The 23,872-nt window shown below is 37.3% G+C and overlaps 1 protein-coding gene across 1 annotated transcript in view; it reads left to right on the top strand.

The window, feature by feature from the left end:
• Positions 1 to 1,241: 1,241 nt before the first annotated feature.
• The window catches only part of LOC124168367 (transcription factor Sox-21-A-like), a 62,524-nt gene continuing 39,893 nt past the window's right edge, over positions 1,242 to 23,872 (top strand). The window contains exon 1 of the mRNA XM_046546575.1: positions 1,242 to 1,968. Coding sequence (XP_046402531.1) covers positions 1,742 to 1,968 — 227 coding nt within the window. The 5' untranslated portion in view covers positions 1,242 to 1,741. The remainder of the gene's footprint in view (positions 1,969 to 23,872) is intronic.

The raw sequence follows: 23,872 nt of genomic DNA, 5'->3' as shown, positions 1-23,872 counted from the left end.
TTGCAAAAAAAATTTTCACAAATAACGTTCAAGTGAATAAAAAATTTACACGCGAGCAAAAATGGAGAAGTTGTGTGCACATTAAACTACATTACAACTGAAATATTCCCACCGTAGTTGCGAATCACGCGCCACTAAAATACACCCTATTTAGGACTCGGAATAACTTGCGCAATATGCGTCACCTTTCCCTGCCCCTTAAGAAAGCCAAGACAAGTTATCTGTGAATAATAATTTACATACAACAATTTTACAGAATAATGTGTTAATTAATAAAAATTCACACGAATGCAAAAATGAAGCGGTGTAAGCAATAAATTACATAGTAGCTGAAGTATTCCCACCGTAGTTGCGAATCACGCGCCACTAAAATACACCCTATTTAGAACTCAGAATAACTTGCGCAATATGCGTCACCTTTCCCTGCCCCTTAAGAAAGCCAAGACAAGTCATCTGTGAATAATAATTTGCATACGAAAATTTTAAAAATAATGTGTTAATTAATAAAAATTCGCACGAGTGCAAAAATGAAGTGGTGCAAGCAATAAATTACACAGCAACTGAAGTATTCCCACCGTTGTAGCAAATCACGCGCCACTATCATACACCCTAGTTGACACGCCGAAAAACTTCAAAACCCGCCACACACCAATGTGAACGAAGCATAAAAAACCGCACCCCTCTTCCTCGTTTCTGCTGTCTCCATATCCACATCACAGCCTCGAGCCCACACCCCTAAAGAAAGAAAGCGGAAGGGGGCGAGAACACCCACATGTCGGGGCAACAGACGTGGGTGTCGCGGAAAAGAAAGAAAGGCAGGACCATCTCATTCTCTTCCTTATTCCATCGGCGAATCTTCTCCGCCCCCCGCACCCTATCTCTCCCTCCCCACACTCTATCTTCCCCCTCCCCTGACACCTCTAGAAACCCCTCCCCCTCTCACCCTCTCCTGATCCCCCCTCCAAAACGCCCTGCGCACAATTCCCTTCTCCACGCCCTCCACGAATGCGCGAACCTAAAGACCACGAGGGTTACCGCCCCCTCCGTTTACCCTAGCATCCACACACACATCCCACCCCCGCTCCTTCCCCTACAGGAGGTCCCCCCTTCCCCTGCGACTCACACCCATAACCTAGCCGTCGACCCTATTCGCCCCACCCTAGGCACACATACGAAACCGCCAGAGCTCGGGACCGAACACGCTACAACGCGGATGACCGGCATTGCGCTTCCGACAACTAAGCCGTGAGTCCGCCAGATCTCACAGCTGTCGCGGTGCCTCGACATATCAACGCCGGATCCACGCTCCTCAACACCGCGACCCGCAGATGCGACCGGCGCTGGAAATCACAGCATCGTGAACTGCTGGACAACGATTTAACACTTCAGGAATAGAGTTGGCAAGCCAGAAACCAATTCCAAAACGACTCTCAAGACGTCTTTTCCTGCAAGAAGCATAATTTTTCCCTTCTCCCCTGAGAAAAATTTGTTACAATAACCACTCAGTTGTGTAGTGCAAGTCCTGCAAGCAGTAGACTATTTGAAATTTCTCCGACAATTACGGAAATCGAGTGGACACATTTCGCTACCTTGTGGTACACCCCCTCCAAATAAGATTTTGCCCTCGCGGCTATACAACTTGTTTCCCAGTGAAGAAGTGGACGTAAGACTGAACGCACGTGGCGATGAACTGGTGAGGTCCTTAGCATTTCGTCCCCAGTCCCCAACAAGTTTTGGCGGGATGGGGAGCAAAGGGCCAGAGGTCGGGGGCGGTGGCCCCCAAGGCGGGGCGCACATCAAGAGGCCCATGAACGCGTTCATGGTCTGGTCTCGAGGGCAGCGGCGGAAGATGGCACAGGAGAACCCCAAGATGCACAACTCGGAGATATCGAAGAGGCTCGGCGCGGAGTGGAAACTGCTCAGCGAGTCGGAGAAGAGACCGTTCATCGACGAGGCAAAGAGACTCAGGTGAGACAATACTTTTCCGATAAGCGCCCCAACGGATACCCCCACCGCCCGCAAGAACTATTGTCTCCTGCGGCGGTCGGCGAGGCGACAATCCCTGAGGGTATCGGTTTGCATAGACGTGTTTTTTCTCCACGACCAGGCAGTTTTTTTTTGCTATCGGTAGTATTTTCGAAATGAAATTCCTGCGAAGGGCGTTGTTTATGATGAGTGCAGTTTTCTGGGTGCTACAGACGCATTTGTCTGTCACGAGAGGCGGAAGTTTCGAAAACCATCCTTCCTTCCTCTTTGGGTTTGAGGTGAGAAACTCGTTATTAGCTTAATAATAAATAAATTAAGTTATATCTTGAATCAAATTGCTCATTCAAAAGACAGGTATCATTACTGAGAGTTTCCTGTTGATTTTATGACTTGTTTAATAAAAATGACGGCATAAAATTGCAGATATATTTTCAATACCTTATTTTACTTGATGGACTCTTGAGTTATTAACCGACTGAATGATGCATAGTGTAGTATATTATTTGACAGAAACTACCTTATTTATATATTTTAAAAAAATGTGAATTGTATGAAATTTGTCACCGAGAATGTGGTTTTTTTCAATTGACGAGAGCTGAGTTTTACCTTATTTATCTAACCACATCTGCCATAATTTAAATATTTCAATATATATTTAGTGTTCATGTTCTGATTACTGTATTTGTTCTCACTGAGTCTGCTTCAGAACAATAAATTCAGCTCTAATTCTTACCGTTAAATATAGGTTCAACCGGGCATACGAAATAAGGATGGGTTTCGAAACTGCCGTCACTCGTAACAGACGAATGCGGCTCTAATCGCTCGGAAAGCTGCACTCATTACTTTCAAAATGCTTCAGCAACAATCAGATGTTGGTACTTTTTCACGAGTAAGGAATTTCTTTTCACAAATCATTGGTTTTCCTCGCGACGGAGAATTTTTTGTAGGTGCATAACCACTCAATTCAGAAACCAAGGTGCAATTGCAGCGAAATCTGAACTAAAAGCTGCATGGCTTATTTTCATTTCTAATAATCAATATGAAAAGCAAAATATTGCCTCGACAGAACACATTTCATACAAAATTATTTCCTCAATTCTCATCATTCCCTTGGTCTTAGTCTTTAAATTGTTATGCAATAAGTTATTATTTTTTAATTCCAAACCTACTCCCCATTATTTACTACGACTGTCACAAGGTGCCATAATTATTCCCCCTTAATATGAAAATTTCCATTGAGTCTTTCCACAGATCTTCACCCAGCCAAAAACAATGAGATTCGTCATCTCCCTTAATGGGCGAATCCCTAAGCCACATTGGCAAGTCAATGAAATATCACAGTTAGCATTATTTCATGCGTCGTAAGACCTTTTAGTAAAACGATCATGGTACTACGTGGTATGTCAATTTTCTTCGATAGACCACACTCCTCACTAGTCCACTTTATTTCTATGAACCACAGTCATAGTTTCCATATTTAGAATAAAACATAAGTTGTGGGCAGCTAACCATTTGCATATTTTAGTCGACGGGTAAGGAAGGACTGATCCCGACAAAATTTTAAGGTAGGTCGGATGAAACTGAGATTTTTCCAGGACTAAACATGTGCATTATAGGACTATACATTATGAGAAATTAAATGCAGCTCATCACAACTTAGCCCTCAAAATTATTAATTACGATGTATTGCGGCGTGAGGGCCTAAATTAAAATGTTGCATATTATTGGTAGCTTGAAATAGGTGTAGAGGAGTTTTATTATTATTATATTGTACAAGTTACAAGTTGGCTATTTGCCAGGTGGTAACAGTATACACAAAATAAAAAGAAAAACAAAAATATTGCAAATGAGAAATACATTACAAAAATGAAACTAGAAAGTGAATATTTAAAATTCAGTGATATTATTTTCCAATATTAATCCTCTACACCTCTTCTTGAAAATCCTTACGTTGTTAGGGTAGGGCTTAAACAGTTCTGCAGGGAGTCTATTCCATTCCGTAATCGTCCTGGTGTATGACAAGGGAAAGCTTTCGCACATTAATTCGTCTATTTAACAATTTTTTGCATTGAGGTAAGAAAGTCTGACACAAATATTTAATTATGTAAGTTATGGAATGGTACTGTATAATAGAATACAGCGTTTTGTGAAATCTTACTTACCAAACCACCCACAACTGTGACTAAATTGGTTCCGTCAATGCCAACTCTTTCTGTGGATAAAACAAATTTCTTACATATTCCATTGACAATCAAAATATTGATTATTTTAAGGGACTTATTAAAAACAAATTATGGCCGAAACTTAATAATAAGCAAGTTTCAGAAAAATAATGCACATAAGCGAATTCAGGATTGCTTATCGATTCAATGTTCAAAAATATTCATTTCTCTTGAGGATACAAATTTTATCACCACAATTTTTAGACAACAACGCAGATGTAAAGTTAGACGAAATTAGACGAGGAGCCGTTACAAGTAGCTACAAAAACTCTCAATGACACGGCAGGAATCAACCAATTTATGAGGGCATCAGTTTGTCTATTAAAAAGAAAGCTTATTACAATTTGTAGGCAGAGAGTAAGATTCGATAGATTATCATCAAATTCTCGCCCATATTTCATTAATTTCGTTGCACTCATCTAAATTATCTAATTTGAAATACGATAACGAATGAAATTTACCATAGAAACTATAGTATATTAATATTGATTAAAAACGCTCAAAAAAATTTCTCAGAGATTTAAGGAACGTGAGATTGGCCATTAAGGGCTTATTTTTAAAATAGCAAATTACATTTAAAAAATAAAGCAAGAAAATATTTATCACTCATCGAGGTGCTACCGTGGCTTAAAATGACTCCTCTGGAACGTCTCCTGCAGTTGCAGAAGCTTTGTAGTTGCCACGATATTCAAAGTAAGGCTTCTCATGGCACTTAAGGCTATAGAAACTCTAAAAAAAACTAATAATACTAGTGCAACAAAGAAAATAATCGAATTAATCACACAGATATCTGTGAATTTTATTTTTAGAGAAAGGAATCATATGGACTTACAAATTTGTAATTTAAGTACCTCTTTTTGAAATCCAAAAGACAAAAGATATACTTATACCAGTAAGAATTTTCAAATTAATGCTAAAACTTTGGAGAAAAAATAACTACGGTTAGCACCTTCTAGCCGAAAATATAATTCATAATGGGTCAAACAAAAACCCTAGGATAGTATATGCAGAGAAAGAGAGTGATTTCGCTGAACTTAAACGTGACGAACGCGGAGAAAAATTGCCCACAATAGGTTCGAAATAATTAAAACTTGTTACGGAAACAACGTAGGTATGATAAAAGATCAGGCAGCATAAATGTTGACGGATACACGAAAAGCACGAGCATTTCTTTTCTTCGCAACCCTCGTTCACGACTTCAAAAGATGCCGGGGTCACAATGAAATTCTGTAAAACAAAGCCGATCACGCCAATGTAGAGGATCGCCCAGTAATTAAGGCAAAAACCGTCGCATTAATTACACGGTTTTGGATGAAAAGGGCTATCTACTGAAAGGAAACCGTCTAACCCTCTCAACCCCCCCTCTTGAAGTGAATATCTTTTGTTGAGAGGGCTCCGGTCCACTATCTAAGCGGTTGTCACCTTAGCTTTACCGAGGGTAGGGAGCTTGATGTAGTGTTTAAAGGAAAATCTCTCATTCATTATAAGCTCTGTGAAAGTATTTTTTGGAATGGTATTAAGGAAGCGATAGTAAAAAAATATTCATAATTGAAAGAACTACAAAAGTTTTTTTTTAGTTGCCACAAACTCTGATAAACTAAAGCACTGAACACGTCGTTTCGTCAATATTGCTGAAAAATATTGGCTCTTATTCTATTTTAGAATGCATTATTTTCTATTCGAGGCTTAAAACATTTCGTATCGTAGGAATATGAGGAATGATTCACGCGATGATTGTCGTTACTTCGTTAAAATGCTGATTTATTTCTTTTTATATTCTGATTGCTAGTTTCAATGCGTAGTTAATTTTTTCATTCGAAGACGCCATGTCGTTGGAATCGAACTTATCTTAGGAAAATTTTTTTTCAGTACTTAAAAATCACGGTCGGTAAAAACAATCTACATGATTTTTGTGCCATTTCATTACTAGTGGATGTCAACAAATATTTTGCGAATTATTTTTCATAGCAAAGCCTTTAATAATCGATTATTGAAACAATGAAACACCTCTCATATATACTAGGCTATTATGAAACAACGATAGGAATAATAAAAAAGTGAACCCCTAACGTTTACACCTGATATTTGTGTGTATTATCCCAGATTTTCGTTTCACCCCTCTTAGAAAATGTGATTTCAAACTTGTATATGACTATTAAAATTCTTACCAAGTAGAAAAAATATGCATTTTGCCAATTATTATGCTAAGCGTACCTTGAAATTTCATTATTTTTGCCATTTTTATCGATCGTAAATGGATTTCTTAGCCTGAAGTCCTTTCAATTACTATCACATTCGTACTTGATTTTTGCTGTAACTGGGCGGAATTAGTACTTAAATTTACAAATGCTTTTTATCCTAAACTGTCTCTTCGCCGATTCGACAACTCGCGAGTTATTTGCAAAGCAGTTGTCAGTAAAGATATTCCAAAGACAACCGCAGTATTTAAGCCATTAATTGTTTTCCACCTTGCACTCATACTTATTTAAAAATAAATAGCAATTCAACAAGTTCATACATGGCTAACTTCTTTTTGGTTTCGGATATAGATGGAGCAGATGTTAAAACTACTAAATTTTTACTATAACATGAAATTTCAGTCCAGATTGAGGGGAAAATAGTTTGGATTCATCAGTTTCGACTCCAAACATTGAAAATTTTTACGCAAAGTATATTTAAAATAACTTATACGTATTACACGCAAAATGACAACAGAAATTTTGAAATATTTTCCAATTATCAATAAAAACGTGCAGGTTAATCCCGATCTTTTTGTTGAATTTAGTTACTTTCACTTTTATCCCAGGTGAACTTCAAAAATTAATGGTAAGGCATCCCGACAGAAACAAAACAATTGATAGACGGTAAGGTGTTAGAGGCTCAGAGAAATAAGAATATGTAACTATTACAGCACCTTCATGATTGATGATGCGCGTTCATCATGGCATTGATATAAAATATCTCGCATATTTTTAATACTAAATAATTATGCTACCAAGACTTTTAGGAAAAGTTTCTTTTTGTGATCATAAAAAATATTCGAAAAAAAGACTCATTATTACATGAAAATTAAAACAATTTTTAAAATGAAATCTGCATGAATTAAAAGAATCATCGCAAACAACCGAATACGTAGGAATTTACAATTAACATCAAAATACGCTCTTTTTGAGTTATATCACATATTTTGCAATTTATCTAGATGGTATTAACAATACTGTTAAGAAAAGAAGAGAGGAAATATTTTAGGAAATTTTCAATATTATTTACAATAAAAAATATTTACAATCACGTTTTAACTACTTAGAGTCAACAAATTGTCAGGGGAATAAAGTATCGTTGCGGCTACAGAGGAGGTAAATATTGGAGATATTCAATCACCTTCTCAATTACGGTGCAAATAGTTCCCCAATAAAAAGACAAATAGCAGTATTCGAAGTCCCCACACTAAAGTTATGCAGAATTATTTCCAGCAAAGGAGAAAATTCAATCACGTCTTTCAGAAACAAGAAAATTAATTGCATCGGACGCTTCGACATGATTACTATATTCTCTACCAATTTTAATGGATTCATTTTTTTAATACACAGCTGTTCAATTGCTTTTCAAAGAATATGAGTTCATCCGGGGCATGCAAACTTGGTGAAATATTTTTACTAATGAACTGAAGAAGACAAAAATTGATTTCAACATAAAATCTACTTCAAGTGGATCATCGTGCACTTTCGACAAAGTCGGAATTTACAAATAATAACAAAATTCGCTCATTTAGAGTTAAATCTTAAATATGTTTACTAATACCTCAAACGCAGCCGGAACAAATGAATAAAAACTCTTGAAATGACCATAAACAATAACAAATTTTGAACTTGAAGACAGAACTCAAATCCCAAGTCGGATTGCAAGATCAGAATTAGCAAAAAGATTCTAGTATACATTGAAATCTGCGTTCAGTTACCATCGCACTAAACGCAGCCTAATCCATTTGGAAGGCAATTTATTCGTTTTTTCAATTACACTAGCTCCGAATTAATCGTGAGGACAAAGGCATATCGAGGGGGCGAAATATTTCCAAATATATGGAAGCCTAATCAATTTAGACTTAAAACTGCATCAAAATTTGATCATATTTTCACAACTACCTACACGATTTCTTTATCGAGGTCAATCGACCTAAAATACCCACGAATTTATCACTTAAATTTAGCCCTAGGCTTTACGTCAAAGGCTCCAGTCTCCACTCATGAACACACCGCTGTTACAACAATGTAATGAATGTGGATTAATTGACATAAATATGTTCCATTTGGCATTTAAAAACTTAATTGTGTGGACAATTATCAATACAAAAATAACTGCAGAAAGAAATTCACAACTATAATTAGAAATATAATTTTTTTAACGCTTCTTACACTGAAAATAATATTACAGCATCTCGATTCAAACTAATTTCAATGAATAATGAAACAATTCATCGATCTCCACGCTTACGTCATTATTCATTAACATAGCAAAGGTATCTTCGAGACTCATAGGTCTTTCTCAACAATCATATGGAAGATGTTGATGCTGCCATGCTTAAAATTATTACTCCTAATGTTGACGTAAGATCATTAGGGAACATTAGCACTGCAGACTCAACTTCGTCACAGTATTGCTCAACCTATATAAATAAATCCCGAAGGTGAAATAATAGCGAAAGATTGCATCGAAATTAAGACTAAATACGTTTACGGAATAAAATAGCCATGACAGCTCCTGTATCTGAGAAAACCCAGAAAATGTTAGTTAGTCAAATCACTTGGAGTATCTTGGAGCATTGAATGGAAATCAATAACCCTTTGGCTGCAAAAACTCAAATAATTGACTGCCACACACCATTTCTCTCAGTAGATACTTTACCAAAAAATAATTCAAATATCCTCCCAATGAGAATTACTTAACCGATGAGGCAAATATTTATCAGTAAAGATCAAACTAAATATTCAAAAACTGCGAAAGTTGTGGATTTGGGAAAAAACTTATAGATGATACATTCATAGCAATTGTGCACGAGCACCAGCGCAGACTTAATTTTAAGCTGAATTTCGATACTTCGATCTTCATCTTCGATCGAATTTCGATCTTTATTGTAAACAAGAAATGAGTGAAAACGATTATAACAAATGTGAAGCATATTTTAACTATGCTGTAACGCCCATCATATTTCCATCAATACAATAGCCTCGAAAGGGGAAGTCTCCTTGTTTTCAAGACAAGTTATTGTTCAATTTCTAGAGATTTAAGTGCCTTTGAAAGTCGTCCAGGGGTTTATGAAGCACATATGCTCCTGTGAGCCTCGCTTGGCCCACGCTAATACGCCCGTGAGCTTCAATAAGCATGAATACGAGCTCTCTTTCTCCACACGATTCCATTCGTGTCCAACGGAGCATACGATTCACCAACAATGGCTGATGATCAGCCGTCCACTGCACTGTAAACGCTCAACGATTCAGGGCAGTGTTTCGAAAAAAAATTCATTTTGATAATGTGATGGCCTTATCTTCCTACAAAGAAATAATTTTATTATTTCTTTTTTTCATAGGAACCGTATAAACTGAATAATTCTCATTATATCATTTAGACGCAGTACATAAGCTCAGTTTAAAAACCAAATTCGTTAAGATAAATGGAGCGGAATATAAGCGCCGAAATTTCAGAAATCATTAGCAATTTCTGCGAAGCAATAAGTTCCTCGTGCATTAATATTAAAATGTATTGCATCCATATGAAAGAAAATTTAAGTTTAAGCTGTTGCCGAAGTCCAGTCGGTGATTTATTATATTGTGGGTACTGATTTCGTAGAGCGTTTCAAAGAATTTTCCTTCAATCTCAATCTACACTAGCGTCAAGGAGAAGGTTCCGAAAAATACTAATAATGTCTTATGGCTTACTCCACAATTAACTATGTAAGGTTCTCATTTTGGTTTGATCGGTGAAGCTATGGCGCACCCCGATGGCGAATGAAATACATGCATTAAGAATACGCATAACCCCTAGAATGGTATTCCCTGATTTATTATCTGTCTAATACTGGAACTGTCATTTTTATTTTTTCAGATAAAATGCTTGAATATATGAATATGTCCTTGAAAAAATTGGATTGTATCTCAAGCATCAAAATTTTAACTCAGATTATTTTTATAAGCAATTTTTGCTATTGAAGATGCAGTTAAATGTTGGAAAAGGTCTACTTTATACACCATGACGATGAGTATCTTGAGTTTTAAGCAAGTAAATTATTCAGGAGAAATGACAAAATACGACCGGTCAGCGGGAGTGATGCGGACTCATAAGGACAGCCTAATCATTACCTTCCTCCAGGACAGCTGCGAATCTCCACCTAGTTTGACAAACGCTAAACCGCACAGTGTGGGTTTTCAGGCGTGGTAGCCAACAAACACTGCATGGATTTGAAATTGGGACCCGCTACTCTGCAAGATAAGCACATTGTTGCGCTAACTTTGCTGGGTTACAATCATGTTTTCGAAAAAAATTCTTATCAATCCTGTCCCTCAAAAGGTAACTAATATAACTATCGACACTTACACAATAAATACTGTCTCCTTCAGAAGTTTTCCCTCAAAAGGTAATTATAACATTTAAATAGGATTTTCAAGCCATTGGTGACATCATACTTTTTACATTATAGATTACTTTTTTCTAGACATTCTACATCACCTTCTTCCTCACCACATTTTTCCTCTTCACTTAGTTTATTCAACCTCACTATAGGAATCCTTACGCCTAAAAATATGACCCTCCAGTTAATTTTCAGGACCCTACAGCTTTCAGAAAATAAATTTTTTCTCTTTATGTTTATATCATTCTTCATACACCTCCCTCATGAACCAAAGAGTAAAGACTCTTTTCCTCCAGAATATCTTTGTCACAGACTAGAGCTTATCTCCTTGTGTACCTAATACCCATGCTTCTTCACTGAGCACCATTCTCAATGTCTTCACGACTCTTATTTATCGGTTGAAAGGTGGCCGTTTATCCAGAAGTATGGCATTGATATGCTTAATATGCTTGTTCAACTAGGTAAATACTACCCTTAAATAGCAAATTGGGTGCGTGACTTATAGTAATGACTGCAAGGCACTTCAATTTTTACGAAAGGATATGATTTACGACCCTGCATAATTAATATTAAAATATACTGTTTGCAGAAGTTACTGAAGATCATTTTTAGAGAGATTGCTGAGGAGGAGTTTAGATAGGACCGGGGTAGCGTCCTGGGCTAAGATCGTTTCAATGATTGAGGAAGGACATATTTCAAAATAAAGCAGAGAGAATCATTCTTAGACAACAGGGTATTTCCATGCCCGATCGAAACGATAAAATTATAGGCAAATATTATATTTAATAGACAAATCTAGGAATAATTCAACATAAAATTAGTTTTTGCGACAGGAAATTATGGACCACGCTGCAAATTGAGCAAGTATCCAAATCTTCCCATGCTCACAAAAAATTTTAAGAATGTTTTTATCCAAGTTCATGCCTTCAGTCATATCAATCTCCTCCACATGCCCATGGAACCGCTAGGGGACTCGTAATTAGATTTTCTTATTATGAGAATACGATCTGATAAGAAATGGTTTTTCCGACGTAAAGGACATGGTTAAAATTAAACCATAAAATCTTCAGAAAGTAATAGAGTTAATCATAATTTTTTTTATTAGCTAGCGCAGTGTTCAAATGCATATCATGATTTAATACTAGCCTCCGCCACTTCCGTATGGACCTAATTATCATCAGAAATAATGTTCCTCCTCTAATACTCATTTATTTACATCTAAACTCTATAAATTATTGATGGAGGATAAGGCTTCATTTATTGACGTAAGGAGTAGCTCTTTCTTTGATTAAATAACTTAATCATAATTAAATTAATTCTTAAATCAAACTGCAAATTCAGAAGACTTTTAACATAACTGAAAGTTTATTGTGGATTTTATGACCTATTAAATTATAATGACGTTATCATGTTGCATGAATATTTATAATACTTTATTTAACTTGCTGAACTGTTGAGTTATCGACCTACTGAATTACTCAATGTGTAATTTATTATTTGAAATTATCTACCTTATTTATCTATTTAAAAATTTTGAATTGTTTAAAATTTGTCACTTTTTGGGAGTAGGTATATAGTTTTTCAACTCTTAAAAATTATTTTTGATTAAGAATAAAAATAATATTTAAAAAAATAATAAAATATTGAACTCAAATTTTACTCAGAGTCAATGAAATCAGCTCTAATACCTGTCGTTATGCATATGTTCAACTTGGCATCTCTCAGCATCTGTCCCACTCACAACACGTTTTTTAACATGGCTCCTTGGCGCAAAGCATAGGTACATATTTCTTTCGTCTGGAGTGCCTGTCTATTGCGCCGAAGGCTCCTCTCGTGGAGATTCTGTGAATCAGTAGGTTCACTACAGCAAGATGCCAAGTAAATACAGAGTTATTCTAAATTTTAAACCCGTTAATTTAATTCGTATTCATTGATTATTGCAATTTATTAAATTAAATTGATTAAAAAACCATGAAAAACTTAAAAACGGTCTCTTTTCATCTAATTGATTTTTGTGTTTGTTCTTACGAAGTTTACTCCAGGTCAATAAATCCAGTTATAATTCCTGCCATTAGGAATGGCATATCCCAACAACTGTCCCATTCACAGCACCTTTTTTAAACCCTTAACTGCATGAATGAATGAATTTATTACTCCAACCTTGTAATGTACACTTTTTTTTTAACAGCACAAAATTAATGGAGCTTTAGGTAGCTTCAATGGTTAAAATAAAAAAACCAGCATGGGAGCTACCATCTTAAAAATTAATTTCAAGGCAGACCAGAAAACAAAAAGAAAGTATATATAATTTTTTGAAACATTATCACTATGAAACATATATGTGACAATAACTTACAATAAACAAGAACGAAGTATAATATATGGACACATTAAAATAAATTTCTTTTTCCTCCTTTCACAAAAATATAAAAATAATATATAATAATATGTATATTATTCACAAACATCAAAAAAGATCATTTATATTATCATGGGATAACAACCAATCTTTGGCCTTTTTACAGAACTTATTTATACTCTTTAACTCTTTGATCAAACAAGGTAATTTATTAAAAATCTTCGGCCCCAAATAAAGAAATGATGAATTTCTAAACACGTGTCAAAATAATTTTTCTTTATAAAATATAACCAGAAACGCTTCCATTAGGACATTTTAATAACTTTTTCTTCTATTTTTTAAGGAAACGCTGTAATATGTATCACATATGATACATTATGGCTATAGAAAACTTTTATATTAACCCCTTAGCTACTGGCGCGGGGTGTTGGTAGATCCCCAGGCTGGTAAATTGGTTGTTTACTTCCTGGGTGATTTGGCAACATCGCTTAGATACTTAGTAGCTTCAAGTCTACTCCCCCCTCCCACCAAACTGATTTTCGTCAGTCTATCTCACCCTTGTGAAGTGTAAACATTATGCAAATTATATCTGGGGACTCGGTATGTCCCCACGCCACTAGTTGCGTTACAAATGCGTTGCGTTTTGCATTGAAGTAATTACCATTGTGAAGTGAAGTATATTACTTTATTTTTGCATTTTTTATTGATAAGTGAAAAGATCAATATCTAATAATCTACAACTGTTGAAAAGATTTTAAACTTTCAAAAATGCATGATGGTTTTGACTAAATATCGGTATTTATTAAGAAATTAAATAAAAAATTTGGGGATCTGGTGTGTCCCCACGCCATTACTAACGTCTCAAAAAACCGTTAAGGGTTAAATGGATATGTATCGTAGGTATGGCAATTTTCGACTTTTCGAGTTTTCATTTCATATACTCATTTAAAACTTCTCATTGGCGCCAGTAGCTTTACTAATTACATGCGTATACAGGGTGCCCCATTTATCTTGACCACCCGAAATAACTTTTTGTCCAGATGCAAATTCAAAAATGAGTCAAGCAAATGTTCATTAGCCGTCAGGGGGACATTAATCAGCATGGTTGCCTTCCTTGTAGCTTTCTTATTTACAAAGATATGAACAGCGGTATGTCTTTTTTAAATGGCGCCCTATATTTTTTATTCGGCAATTCATTTCCTCTCCCATAACTCCTCCTGTACATATCTTTGTAAATACCAAAGCTACAAGGAAGGCAATCATGCTGATTAATGTCCCCCTGACGGCTAATGAACATTTGCTTGACACATTTTTGAATTTGCATCTGGACAAAAAGTTATTTCGGGTGGTCAAGATAAATGGGACACCCTGTATATCACTCGGGTAAATCCTCTTACTCGTTTTTCATGCGGAGAGCAGACTTCCTTCAGCATAATTAGAAGCTGATCACCTTTGACACCTGACTGCTTCGAGAACCACATAGTATAACGACAGGGTACGTCATATTTGATACCACATTTGTTAGAGGGGAAGAATTGTGCCCTTCAGAAATATAACCAGCATGGACCGTAGTGTATCATAATATATGATACAAAAAGAGATGAAGAGTTAATATCGTCCACTCACCTAGGCACAAAGCATGCATACATCTATTGCTCTCCTTTCCCAACAGTCGCAAAGAAGACAGAAAAATTATTTCGCAACCCTTTATCTTGGGCTTAAACTCTCCCAAACCCTTTCAAAATTATTGAGGGCTGAGATTTTCCTTATTTATTCAACCATTTTTGCAATAACATAAAAAGTTCATTATTTTTCAGAGCTCATGCACTGACAGTTGTATCTGCTACAACGAAAGTTGCTCCAGGACAATAAAATTTAGCTCTAATTCCTGCAGTTAGGTATAGGCTCAACGGGACTTCTCCCAACAATAGACCCACTCACAACATGTTTTTTTAACATAGTCCTCCCACCTTGGTGCAAAGCATACATATTTCTTTCGCCTGGAGTGCCCGCCTTTTGCGCCTAAGGCTCCTCTCATAGCGAATCTGTAATGTAATCTGCAGTGAAGGGTTAACATCATATACACATCCATTGCTCTCCTTTCCCAAGACTTGCAAAGAGGACAGAAAAATTCTTTCGCAACCCTTTTCCCTTCGGCTTAAACTCTCCAAAACCCTTTCTATCCTTCGCACACCCTCCCCCAGTCCTCCCCTAATCTCCCACTCCACGCCACACACCCCCTTCTCCTACACCTCTCCACTCCAGCTCTTTCCTACCCCTCCGTGCCCATTGTTCGCGCCCTATTGGCCGTAACGAAGAGCCATTCTGTTAGACCACCCCCTACCACCCTCCCTGTTTCCAGCGCGTCCTTTTTCAGTGGGGACCGGCGTCCCTTCCATACGTAATACGAGGTCCGATCCGGCAGACTTCCCACCCTTACCTCTCTATCTCTGCGTTGCCGCCCCTGACCGCCTCCCCGCACCATCTTGTTCCCATCCCCCTCCCCCTCCCCTTTCTCTCTCTCTCTCTTTCTCTCCTACCCCCTTGCACCTCCCCCCTAATTCACCAGGCGCTCCGTAAAAATCTGTGAGCCTCACACGTTCACCCCCGCTGACGTCTGGAGTGCCCGTCTGTTGCGCCGATGGTTCCTATCGTAGAGATTCGGTGATGCAGTAGGTTCACTACCGCTCGATGCAAAGTAAACAGAGGGCTATTTTAACTCTTTTAAGCGATGGACCCATTTTCAAAACTTTGTATTTATTGAAGTAAAAATCCAAAATTAACAACGTATAACCTTATACTGTCCATAAAGATTGAAGCCATTAGATTGCATAAAAATACGTTTTAAGGCTAATATTGATGCGCATATTCCAAAAATATTTATATGAAATCGATATCTCTAATACTTTCCTTGATACAGTCTAGGACGTGAAATAATACCAATTATCGCTCCCATAGGGACATATGTGTCCCATGGCATAAAAACACTAATTTTGTGAAAAATGAAGCACAGAAGCGGAGTTTTTTGTACTAACTCCACAGGTTAGGTGCACAAAAAGGATAAACCGAAAGTTCTGTTATAATTGACCTTCTCGTTGATTTGTTATAAAATATGAAATTTCCACTTCGTAAACAGCATTTCAAGTGAAAGTTCTTATCATTGTAGAAACTAGAATATCTAAAGGAGATAACAAAAAGAATTTAAAACTAGAAGCCAATAGCCTATTCTTCAATATAATCAACTCTTAGAATCACACACCTTCACATTTAATTTTAAGAGAATTAAAACATTTGGGACATATATGTGTTTTAGACCTTAACGGGTTACACCAATGAAAAGAGGAAGTTTCGACGTTTTTTTCATAATGTGTGATATCAATTAAATTCCATATATTTAATAACTTTTAGTAATTAATTAGTATTTAATAATTAGAAATATGACCTAGCTCTGCACTTCTGGCCACTTAGATCTTCTGATTCCACACCCAACGACTATTTCTTATGGGGCTCTTGGAAGGCCGCTATTTTCGTCCCGCTTCTACCAAACACTATGAACGATCTGCCGAACCGGATCACTGTCACCGTGCACTCAATTACAGGAGATTCGCTCTTTGCTGTGTGGGACAAGCTAGCACGTCGATGTTTACCGTGCAGCTAGCAATGGCCAATTTGAATATTTATCACATTTATAATTATTATTAAACCCTAATTAATTAGTGCAAATGCTTAAATTTATTAAATTATAATAATATCACACATTGTGAAAAAACTTTGAAACTAACTCTTTTCAATGGTATAAGGCTTGATTATTTTGTATTTTATACTTCAATAATTACAGAGTTTATTATAAGGGTCTAAAATTTAGAATAATCCTGTAACTTTCGCGTACGTCGTAGAGAAAGGCTGGAGGAACATCAAAAACATCCATCTAGGATTATAGAAAAATTAAGGAACACAAAATGTTGACCATACATTCCCTATGCTTGAAGGTAAACAATTTTTTCAGCTAGACCCCCAACCACCCGACTGTTGCGTTACGTTTGTGTTTAAGGATGAATAGTTCAAATGTAACTAACGTGATTTGACTACAATTACGGCTACTTTTTCTAGTAACTCAAAACGCAGTGATAAACACAGTTACAGGATTAACTTTTCACTTAATCATGATTTTATTATATAATGAACGCTATAACAGATTTTCTTTGTCGAAATTCCAGATATAGTCAACATATTTCCAATATTAATGCAGAAAATGCCATAAGAGTGCGTTAAAAAAAGCAGGTTTTCAAATGTAATTTCCAGTAATTCTACCGTGGTATCCTATTTTTGTGCCGGTCAATTTCCTAAGTACGATTGAAAGAGCATGATTTGGAATTTTAAAAAATGACATACTATTGCTTCCTTCCACCAGCCATCTTAAAAACAAACGCCATCGTTGTCACAAGCCAATTAGACTTGTAACGCGATCTCGGATTTTGTCATTTCAATCTAGGCCGTTACATTTATGTTTACTTCGAAAATAAGCAGCGTTCTGCTCTGTTTTAACCAGAGGACCCATTTTAGGTAATTAAAATGTAATTAGCGGAAATCATAATTGTTGCTATCTTATTGATGCAACTAGTTTTCTTTAAAAATTATCACTCATGAATTTCAATTGATCCCCCAATCTCATCCCATGAGAATTATAATCGCCAAATGGCAAATCATTTTGGCGTAGAGGTCTTCCAAAATAATACACTTTTAGTTTCACGTGTAACGGACATTAAAAGCATCTATTATCCAAACACATACCTCATCCCGCCATCATATCTCATCTACATCATTAAATGAAAAAGTCCTGATATTTATCTATAATACCTTCTTAGCGCTACCTTTAATTTAAATATTAAAATTTATTAATCATCAATATTATCCCTGATTCTCCGACTAAATGTACAATATTCACTAAATGAGAAATACATGCTGGGAGAAAAGGGCTGAAGATATAATTTATTTTAAATGCCAATTATGTCTTGACGTTTTTCCGCCTGCGACTAGCAAGATAGACAACGTTGGCCTTTGCGACCTTAATACCAGTGACGTCATGGCAAAATTAGCAGTGCCGGAACGCACTTTCCTTGAATTTTTTTAGCAGTGAAATATTACTCTATGTATTTTACTTATTATAAGTTATTATCAACATTTTTTTGTTTTGGTTACAAATTTATGTATTAGAAATTTTGTGGCAACAAAATTGATAAAAATGTTATTTGACTATTATGACTTTTGTAAAATTTTAGTTTTTCCCGGCGTATAGATTGATGAAAAATTTCTCGTGATCCCACCGGGTGTGGTATGGGGTCGATTCTCCCAACGTTATTATGACTTTTGTAAACCAATGCCGTAACGGCGTCCCAGCATGAAATCATTGCGGACTGTTAGACATGAGGAATCGTTTCCAATTGGCTAAGAATCTCCCAGTACTTATTTTCGGTTCAGTTCATAACTTTCCCATTGACCTCGTTGATAGAGTAACTACCATTTTCGAAGTATTCATTGAAATTTCGGATTCAACCGTCCCATGAATGCCCGTGTCCGACACACTGCCATACATCGCCTCAAGGGGGACTGCGTAAGGTTTGAAGAATTGATTTGACATCACAATGTCTGAATACAACGCTCCCCCTTTACAGACACCCCATGGGGTGACACCAACAGGGATCCGTTGTTAGGTTTCACGCATGCACCGCTTGAGCGAACTTCTGGCTACATGGCTGTCCCAAAGCAAGCAAAATAAACACCATTAACTAGTACTTTTGAATTGGGTTCGCTTTGCAACTCATTATTAGTTCGCAAATGTTAGGAAAGATGGAAATGCGAGCACACTTTCTCTACAAGACTTTATTCATATCCAAAGAAGCATACGATTCATCTGAACAGTAAACGTCCCACGATTCAGGGCGATGTTTCGTGTCGATGCTTCGGCTGTAGCTCGTGGAAAAGTATTGTATTCCTGAAAAACTGTAGAGGGGACGTAAAAATGGAGCGAATTTTGTCCCTCAAGGACCGTAAAATTGTGCATTATCCCTGAAAACAATGTCATTTCAAAAAATCGGGAAAATTAAATGTTATTGAATTTATTTAGATGAGATACTAAGGAGACAGGAGGTATGGATGGAAGGAGTACTTAGCGGGGAGGGGATGTTGAAAACAGTGATTGAGGGTAGAATGTTAGGTAAACGAGGGAGAGGAAGGAAAAGAATAGGATTTTTAGATAGAATGAAAGGGAGCAGGCCTTATTGTGAATTGAAGAGGGAAGTGGTTGATGGGGAGGGAGGATCCCAGAATTCTTCTCAAGTACTCGATGGAAACTTAACTTAATCGGTAGAAATACTTTAATAATAATTTCATTTATGATATTTGAGCGACCTCTAAATGTCTAACAATCGAGCTGAAATTTTTAGGATATCCATTCTGTACCCCATAGCATATTTTAAGAGGTAAAAATAAAAAATCGGAGAAAAAAATAAAAATAAGCAACACTCTACAATGTTGCCAATGTTCGTTTTCCACTTCCTAATTTAAATCTAAATGTGGTGAGTTCTTTTTTCAGTCAGTAAAGGTCACTAAGTTTGCATTAAGGTGAAAGTTTCTTAGCCCAGAGCATCCAAATCATGTTGTGCTTGCATAAACATTGGGTGAGACTTTACCAAATAGCTCTAAAGACCAGGTGGAAATAAATTAGTGTATAAAATCATTCGACCTAAATTAATCCGAAAACTATTGATAATAATACACTTATGACCAAAATAGATGTGTCACATGGCCAAATTTACTCTTATATATTGAGATACGAGGTCATATTTATTGATAATTGTCGATATTTAACAGAAAGGAGTTTACTCAACGGATATTTGACAGAAATTAGCCCAACGGACACGAAGATACGACCACTGCCTCGTCCCTTACGTATTTCTTCTCAGCGAATGAATATGTTTAGAAATAAATGTGCTGACTTAGATAGAGCCATCATTTGAATAAATTTAGTCGTTAAAAAATCATTATTAATTTCTTCTAGAGCCATCGGTATCAATTGTGTTGATAGTAAGAATTCGTCTTTTACAAAATGAAAAAATATGATTACTTCCGATACGAACCCTCCCAGAATTACACCGCAATAGGGTAGTTTCCTTCATCAAAGAAAACGAAAGGCATTGATTGCGATTCGTTACCCACCATTACTATATTCATAATATACAAATTATTTCGTTTTAGAAATACCAGTTTAGACGAATGGCAATGGTCCATTTTTATCCTCATTTGAAAAGGGCCAGATTGGCGCCCATGCGATGCCACTCCACGTGACGTCACAGGGACCTAGTTTCTATACGAGAAGATAGGAGTTTTACATCGTCTGAGGTTACCAATGCATGCATGAGGCGCAGAGCTCAGGGAAACATGTCTTAATAATCACTTATTAAAACTGGCTAAGGTCGGAAAGTTTTCTTCATTTGATAAGGTATTAATAATCCTTATTTAAGCCAAGTGCTGCCAGCCAGCAGGGTACTCAGATACAGGGCGGTCAGCAGGTACAGGGCGGCAGCGGGAACCAGAAATACGTCACACGGAGAGATTTCCCGGCACTCATACTTACGCGTCGCGTTTTCGCGCGCTTGAAAATTTTCACTTTTCATTTAATCGCGAAAAATAGATATCGTCATTTAAAGATCTAAAAGCGTGAAATATGTACTCCAGTAGTAATAATCTTTCGATTTAGGCAATAAAAAAATAATAGGAAACCACCCTATTGCCGCGCATGGATTGAACCTACGTGGCTACCGAGCCAATTCATCGCGAAATATGAACGGTGATTCCAACTACGACTATAAATAGAGGTAAAAACTCGCCACGGAGCCCGAAAAAAAACACTCCGACGGCCCAAAGTGTGCGTGGACGTGAGATTTCCTCAATCCTTTTGCCCCTGTAGTTTGACTACCGTTTCGCTAGCCCGCTGGCAATACCGTCGTTCCTCATCGGCTCTTGGTGGCTTAAAAGCCAAGGATTCAGCTTGCCTCGAGCGCCAATCTTCCAAGTTTTCACCATCCCAGCCCCAAAATGTTATGTATAAAATGACGCTAACAAGGGGTTAGGTGGTGGAGGAGGAAACTTTTCAGTTTCAACCTCGCCCGAATAAATCTATCGTAAGGTACAACAGGACACATGGGTGTCTACATATTTTTGAAAATTATAGTACTGTATCAGCTATAGGGGTTAAATTTGCATCGGAAGCTAAGGCTATGAAATATCAGGCCATTTTAGTTGAAAAATATGACCACATTGGTCTAACCATGTGTGTAATAAATATGATGATAACCAATGCGAGAGTACCTACCAAGCGAATTTTTAATCGCAAGCAGTTATAATCTTAAACAATACAAATGTATGGTACATTTTCACACAATGTATTTAAGACGACCGGTTTCGTCGCAAAGGCGAGATCTTCAGGTACAGAAATCGTTATTTTTTTAAATAACGAATTCCGTAACTGAAGATGTCGCCTCTGCGACTAAAATCGGTCGTCTTAAATAAATTGTGTGAAAAATTACCATACCTTTTTATTGTTTACAATGGGTTTTCACAAAGTTAAGCCTGAAACAATTGAGTTCAGTTATAATATTTCCAATGAAGATACAGGTGTAGAGAATAAAGGAGACAAGCATTCAAAAAAATTCTGCTATTTCCGTTCCCTCGATTTGGATTCAATATCACTTATAAGTACAAAAATGTAGTGTGGATCGTATTGGTACTCACTCGAAATGATGCAGACGGTGTGACGGACGTTCTGCCTTTGACGGAATACTAGTCGTTTCTCCTTTATCATCACCCTTTCGGATAGAAAAACCGATATCTTCATCCTGGAATGGTAGATACCCATGCACACGGACAAGCAGCAACTTCTAGGCCATACTGAATGAACAAAGCTATTTTAACTTCTGCCGGTACATTCAAAACTACGAATTCCTCCAAAAACTCCAAAAAAGATTGGTTAAATATAACACCACCAGTTATATCAATAGGGCACACGATTATTACTCGCAAAATCCAATTTTGTTAACTGCTCCCAGAACACAGAAACACTCGACACGCACACAAACGCTGCCAGCAGAGGACTGAAGCTAGCGAGTCACCAGCGCGAACGGTATCCTTGGATTCCTAAGGACGGAGTAAAATGACGCGACGCAGACGAAACGACCTTTCTTGCAGGCTTTCTTATCGGAGGTGCCTAACTAATGCGCCTGAGCACTGGATAGGCGAGCTGCCGGTATCCCATCACTGACCTTCAGATGCAAAAAAAATTCAGTGCACCGTGCCTGAGCTTCCCTCGTTGAGAGTTGGACCAAGGAATAAAATGGCATCAGAATGTAACCCGATTTTCTCGATGACCGATTGTGGCAGCGAGCTCGGTTAGATAGGAAACTCACTCCACCCCCTCTATCCTCCTCCTCAGCAGGGTCTACATAGAAAGTCTCACGGCATGGAATACGCCACCGCGTAAAATTGAACCCCCGAATATGTGCGACAGCCCTGACTCATCGACGTAAGGTAGTGAGGTGAGGGAAAATGCAGTTCAGAATTAGGACTTTGGAAGGGCGAATGTATGTTGGAAACACAATAATCGATCCCATGGGCGGAGTTTTGGGGGGAATCAGGGGGACCCTACCTCCCCCTTACTGAAATGGTGATTTGTCCGAAAAAAAAGTACGAAACCTGTACATTCAAGTGCAGTGAAAACGAAAAAAATCAAAATTTTAAATAAATTTTAGTCTTGTAAAGTACTTAAAATATTATTTTCGGAGGATAATTTACACAAATTTTTCAGGAACTTTTAGAAGCTATTGAATACCCCTTTTTTCATTGGGGATGTTCCACAGCCCCTAAACCCCCGGCAGGATTGCTGATCACCCACCCCCTCGGATGTTGTCATTTCACCCTAGGCCGAAAACCTCCCTTTCATTTATGCTTACTTAGAAAATAAGAAGCGTTATGCCCACGTAAAACTAAACTTCGCCCATGATTGAACCATACATGTAGCAATTTAATATTAATTTCCTCATTCTAATAGCGCAGGCGAAGAGGGCTTTCAACAAAAAGAAGAATCTTCTTACAGCTGAAAATACCAGCATAGAAGTAAGGAAACAATTCATCAGATGCTACATATGGAGTATGTTTCTCTATGGAAGCGAGGCTTGGACGTTGACAGCAGCAGAGAAGTCAAGAGTGGAAGCATTCGAAATGTTGTGCTACCGAAGAATGATGAAGATAAAATGGATTGACCGTGTGAGTAACCAGGAAGTGCTAAGGAGAGTAGGAGAAAAGAGAAGCCTCCTAAAAACATTAAGTAGAAGAAGGGACAACTTAGTTGGCCACATTTTGAGGCACGATGGTCTGATGAAGACAATCGTTGAAGGACAAGTGGAAGGGAAAAAGGGCAAGGGACGGCCCCGAATGAGTTATATCGGACAGGTTATAAAGGATGTAAAAGAGAATAAATATGTAGCTATGAAGAGATTAGCGGATAGGAGAGAGAAATGGAGAGCTGCGTCAAACCAATCTTAGGATTGTTGACTAATGATGATGATGATGACGTAACGAATGGAAGCAAATGAGACCTAGAGTCCAAAAAAGGGATGCCACTAGGTGCAA

Source organism: Ischnura elegans, chromosome 11, assembly GCF_921293095.1.
Source record: "Ischnura elegans chromosome 11, ioIscEleg1.1, whole genome shotgun sequence".
Taxonomy (NCBI): Eukaryota; Metazoa; Arthropoda; class Insecta; order Odonata; family Coenagrionidae; genus Ischnura; species Ischnura elegans.
This window is presented reverse-complemented; position numbering and strand designations above follow the sequence as displayed.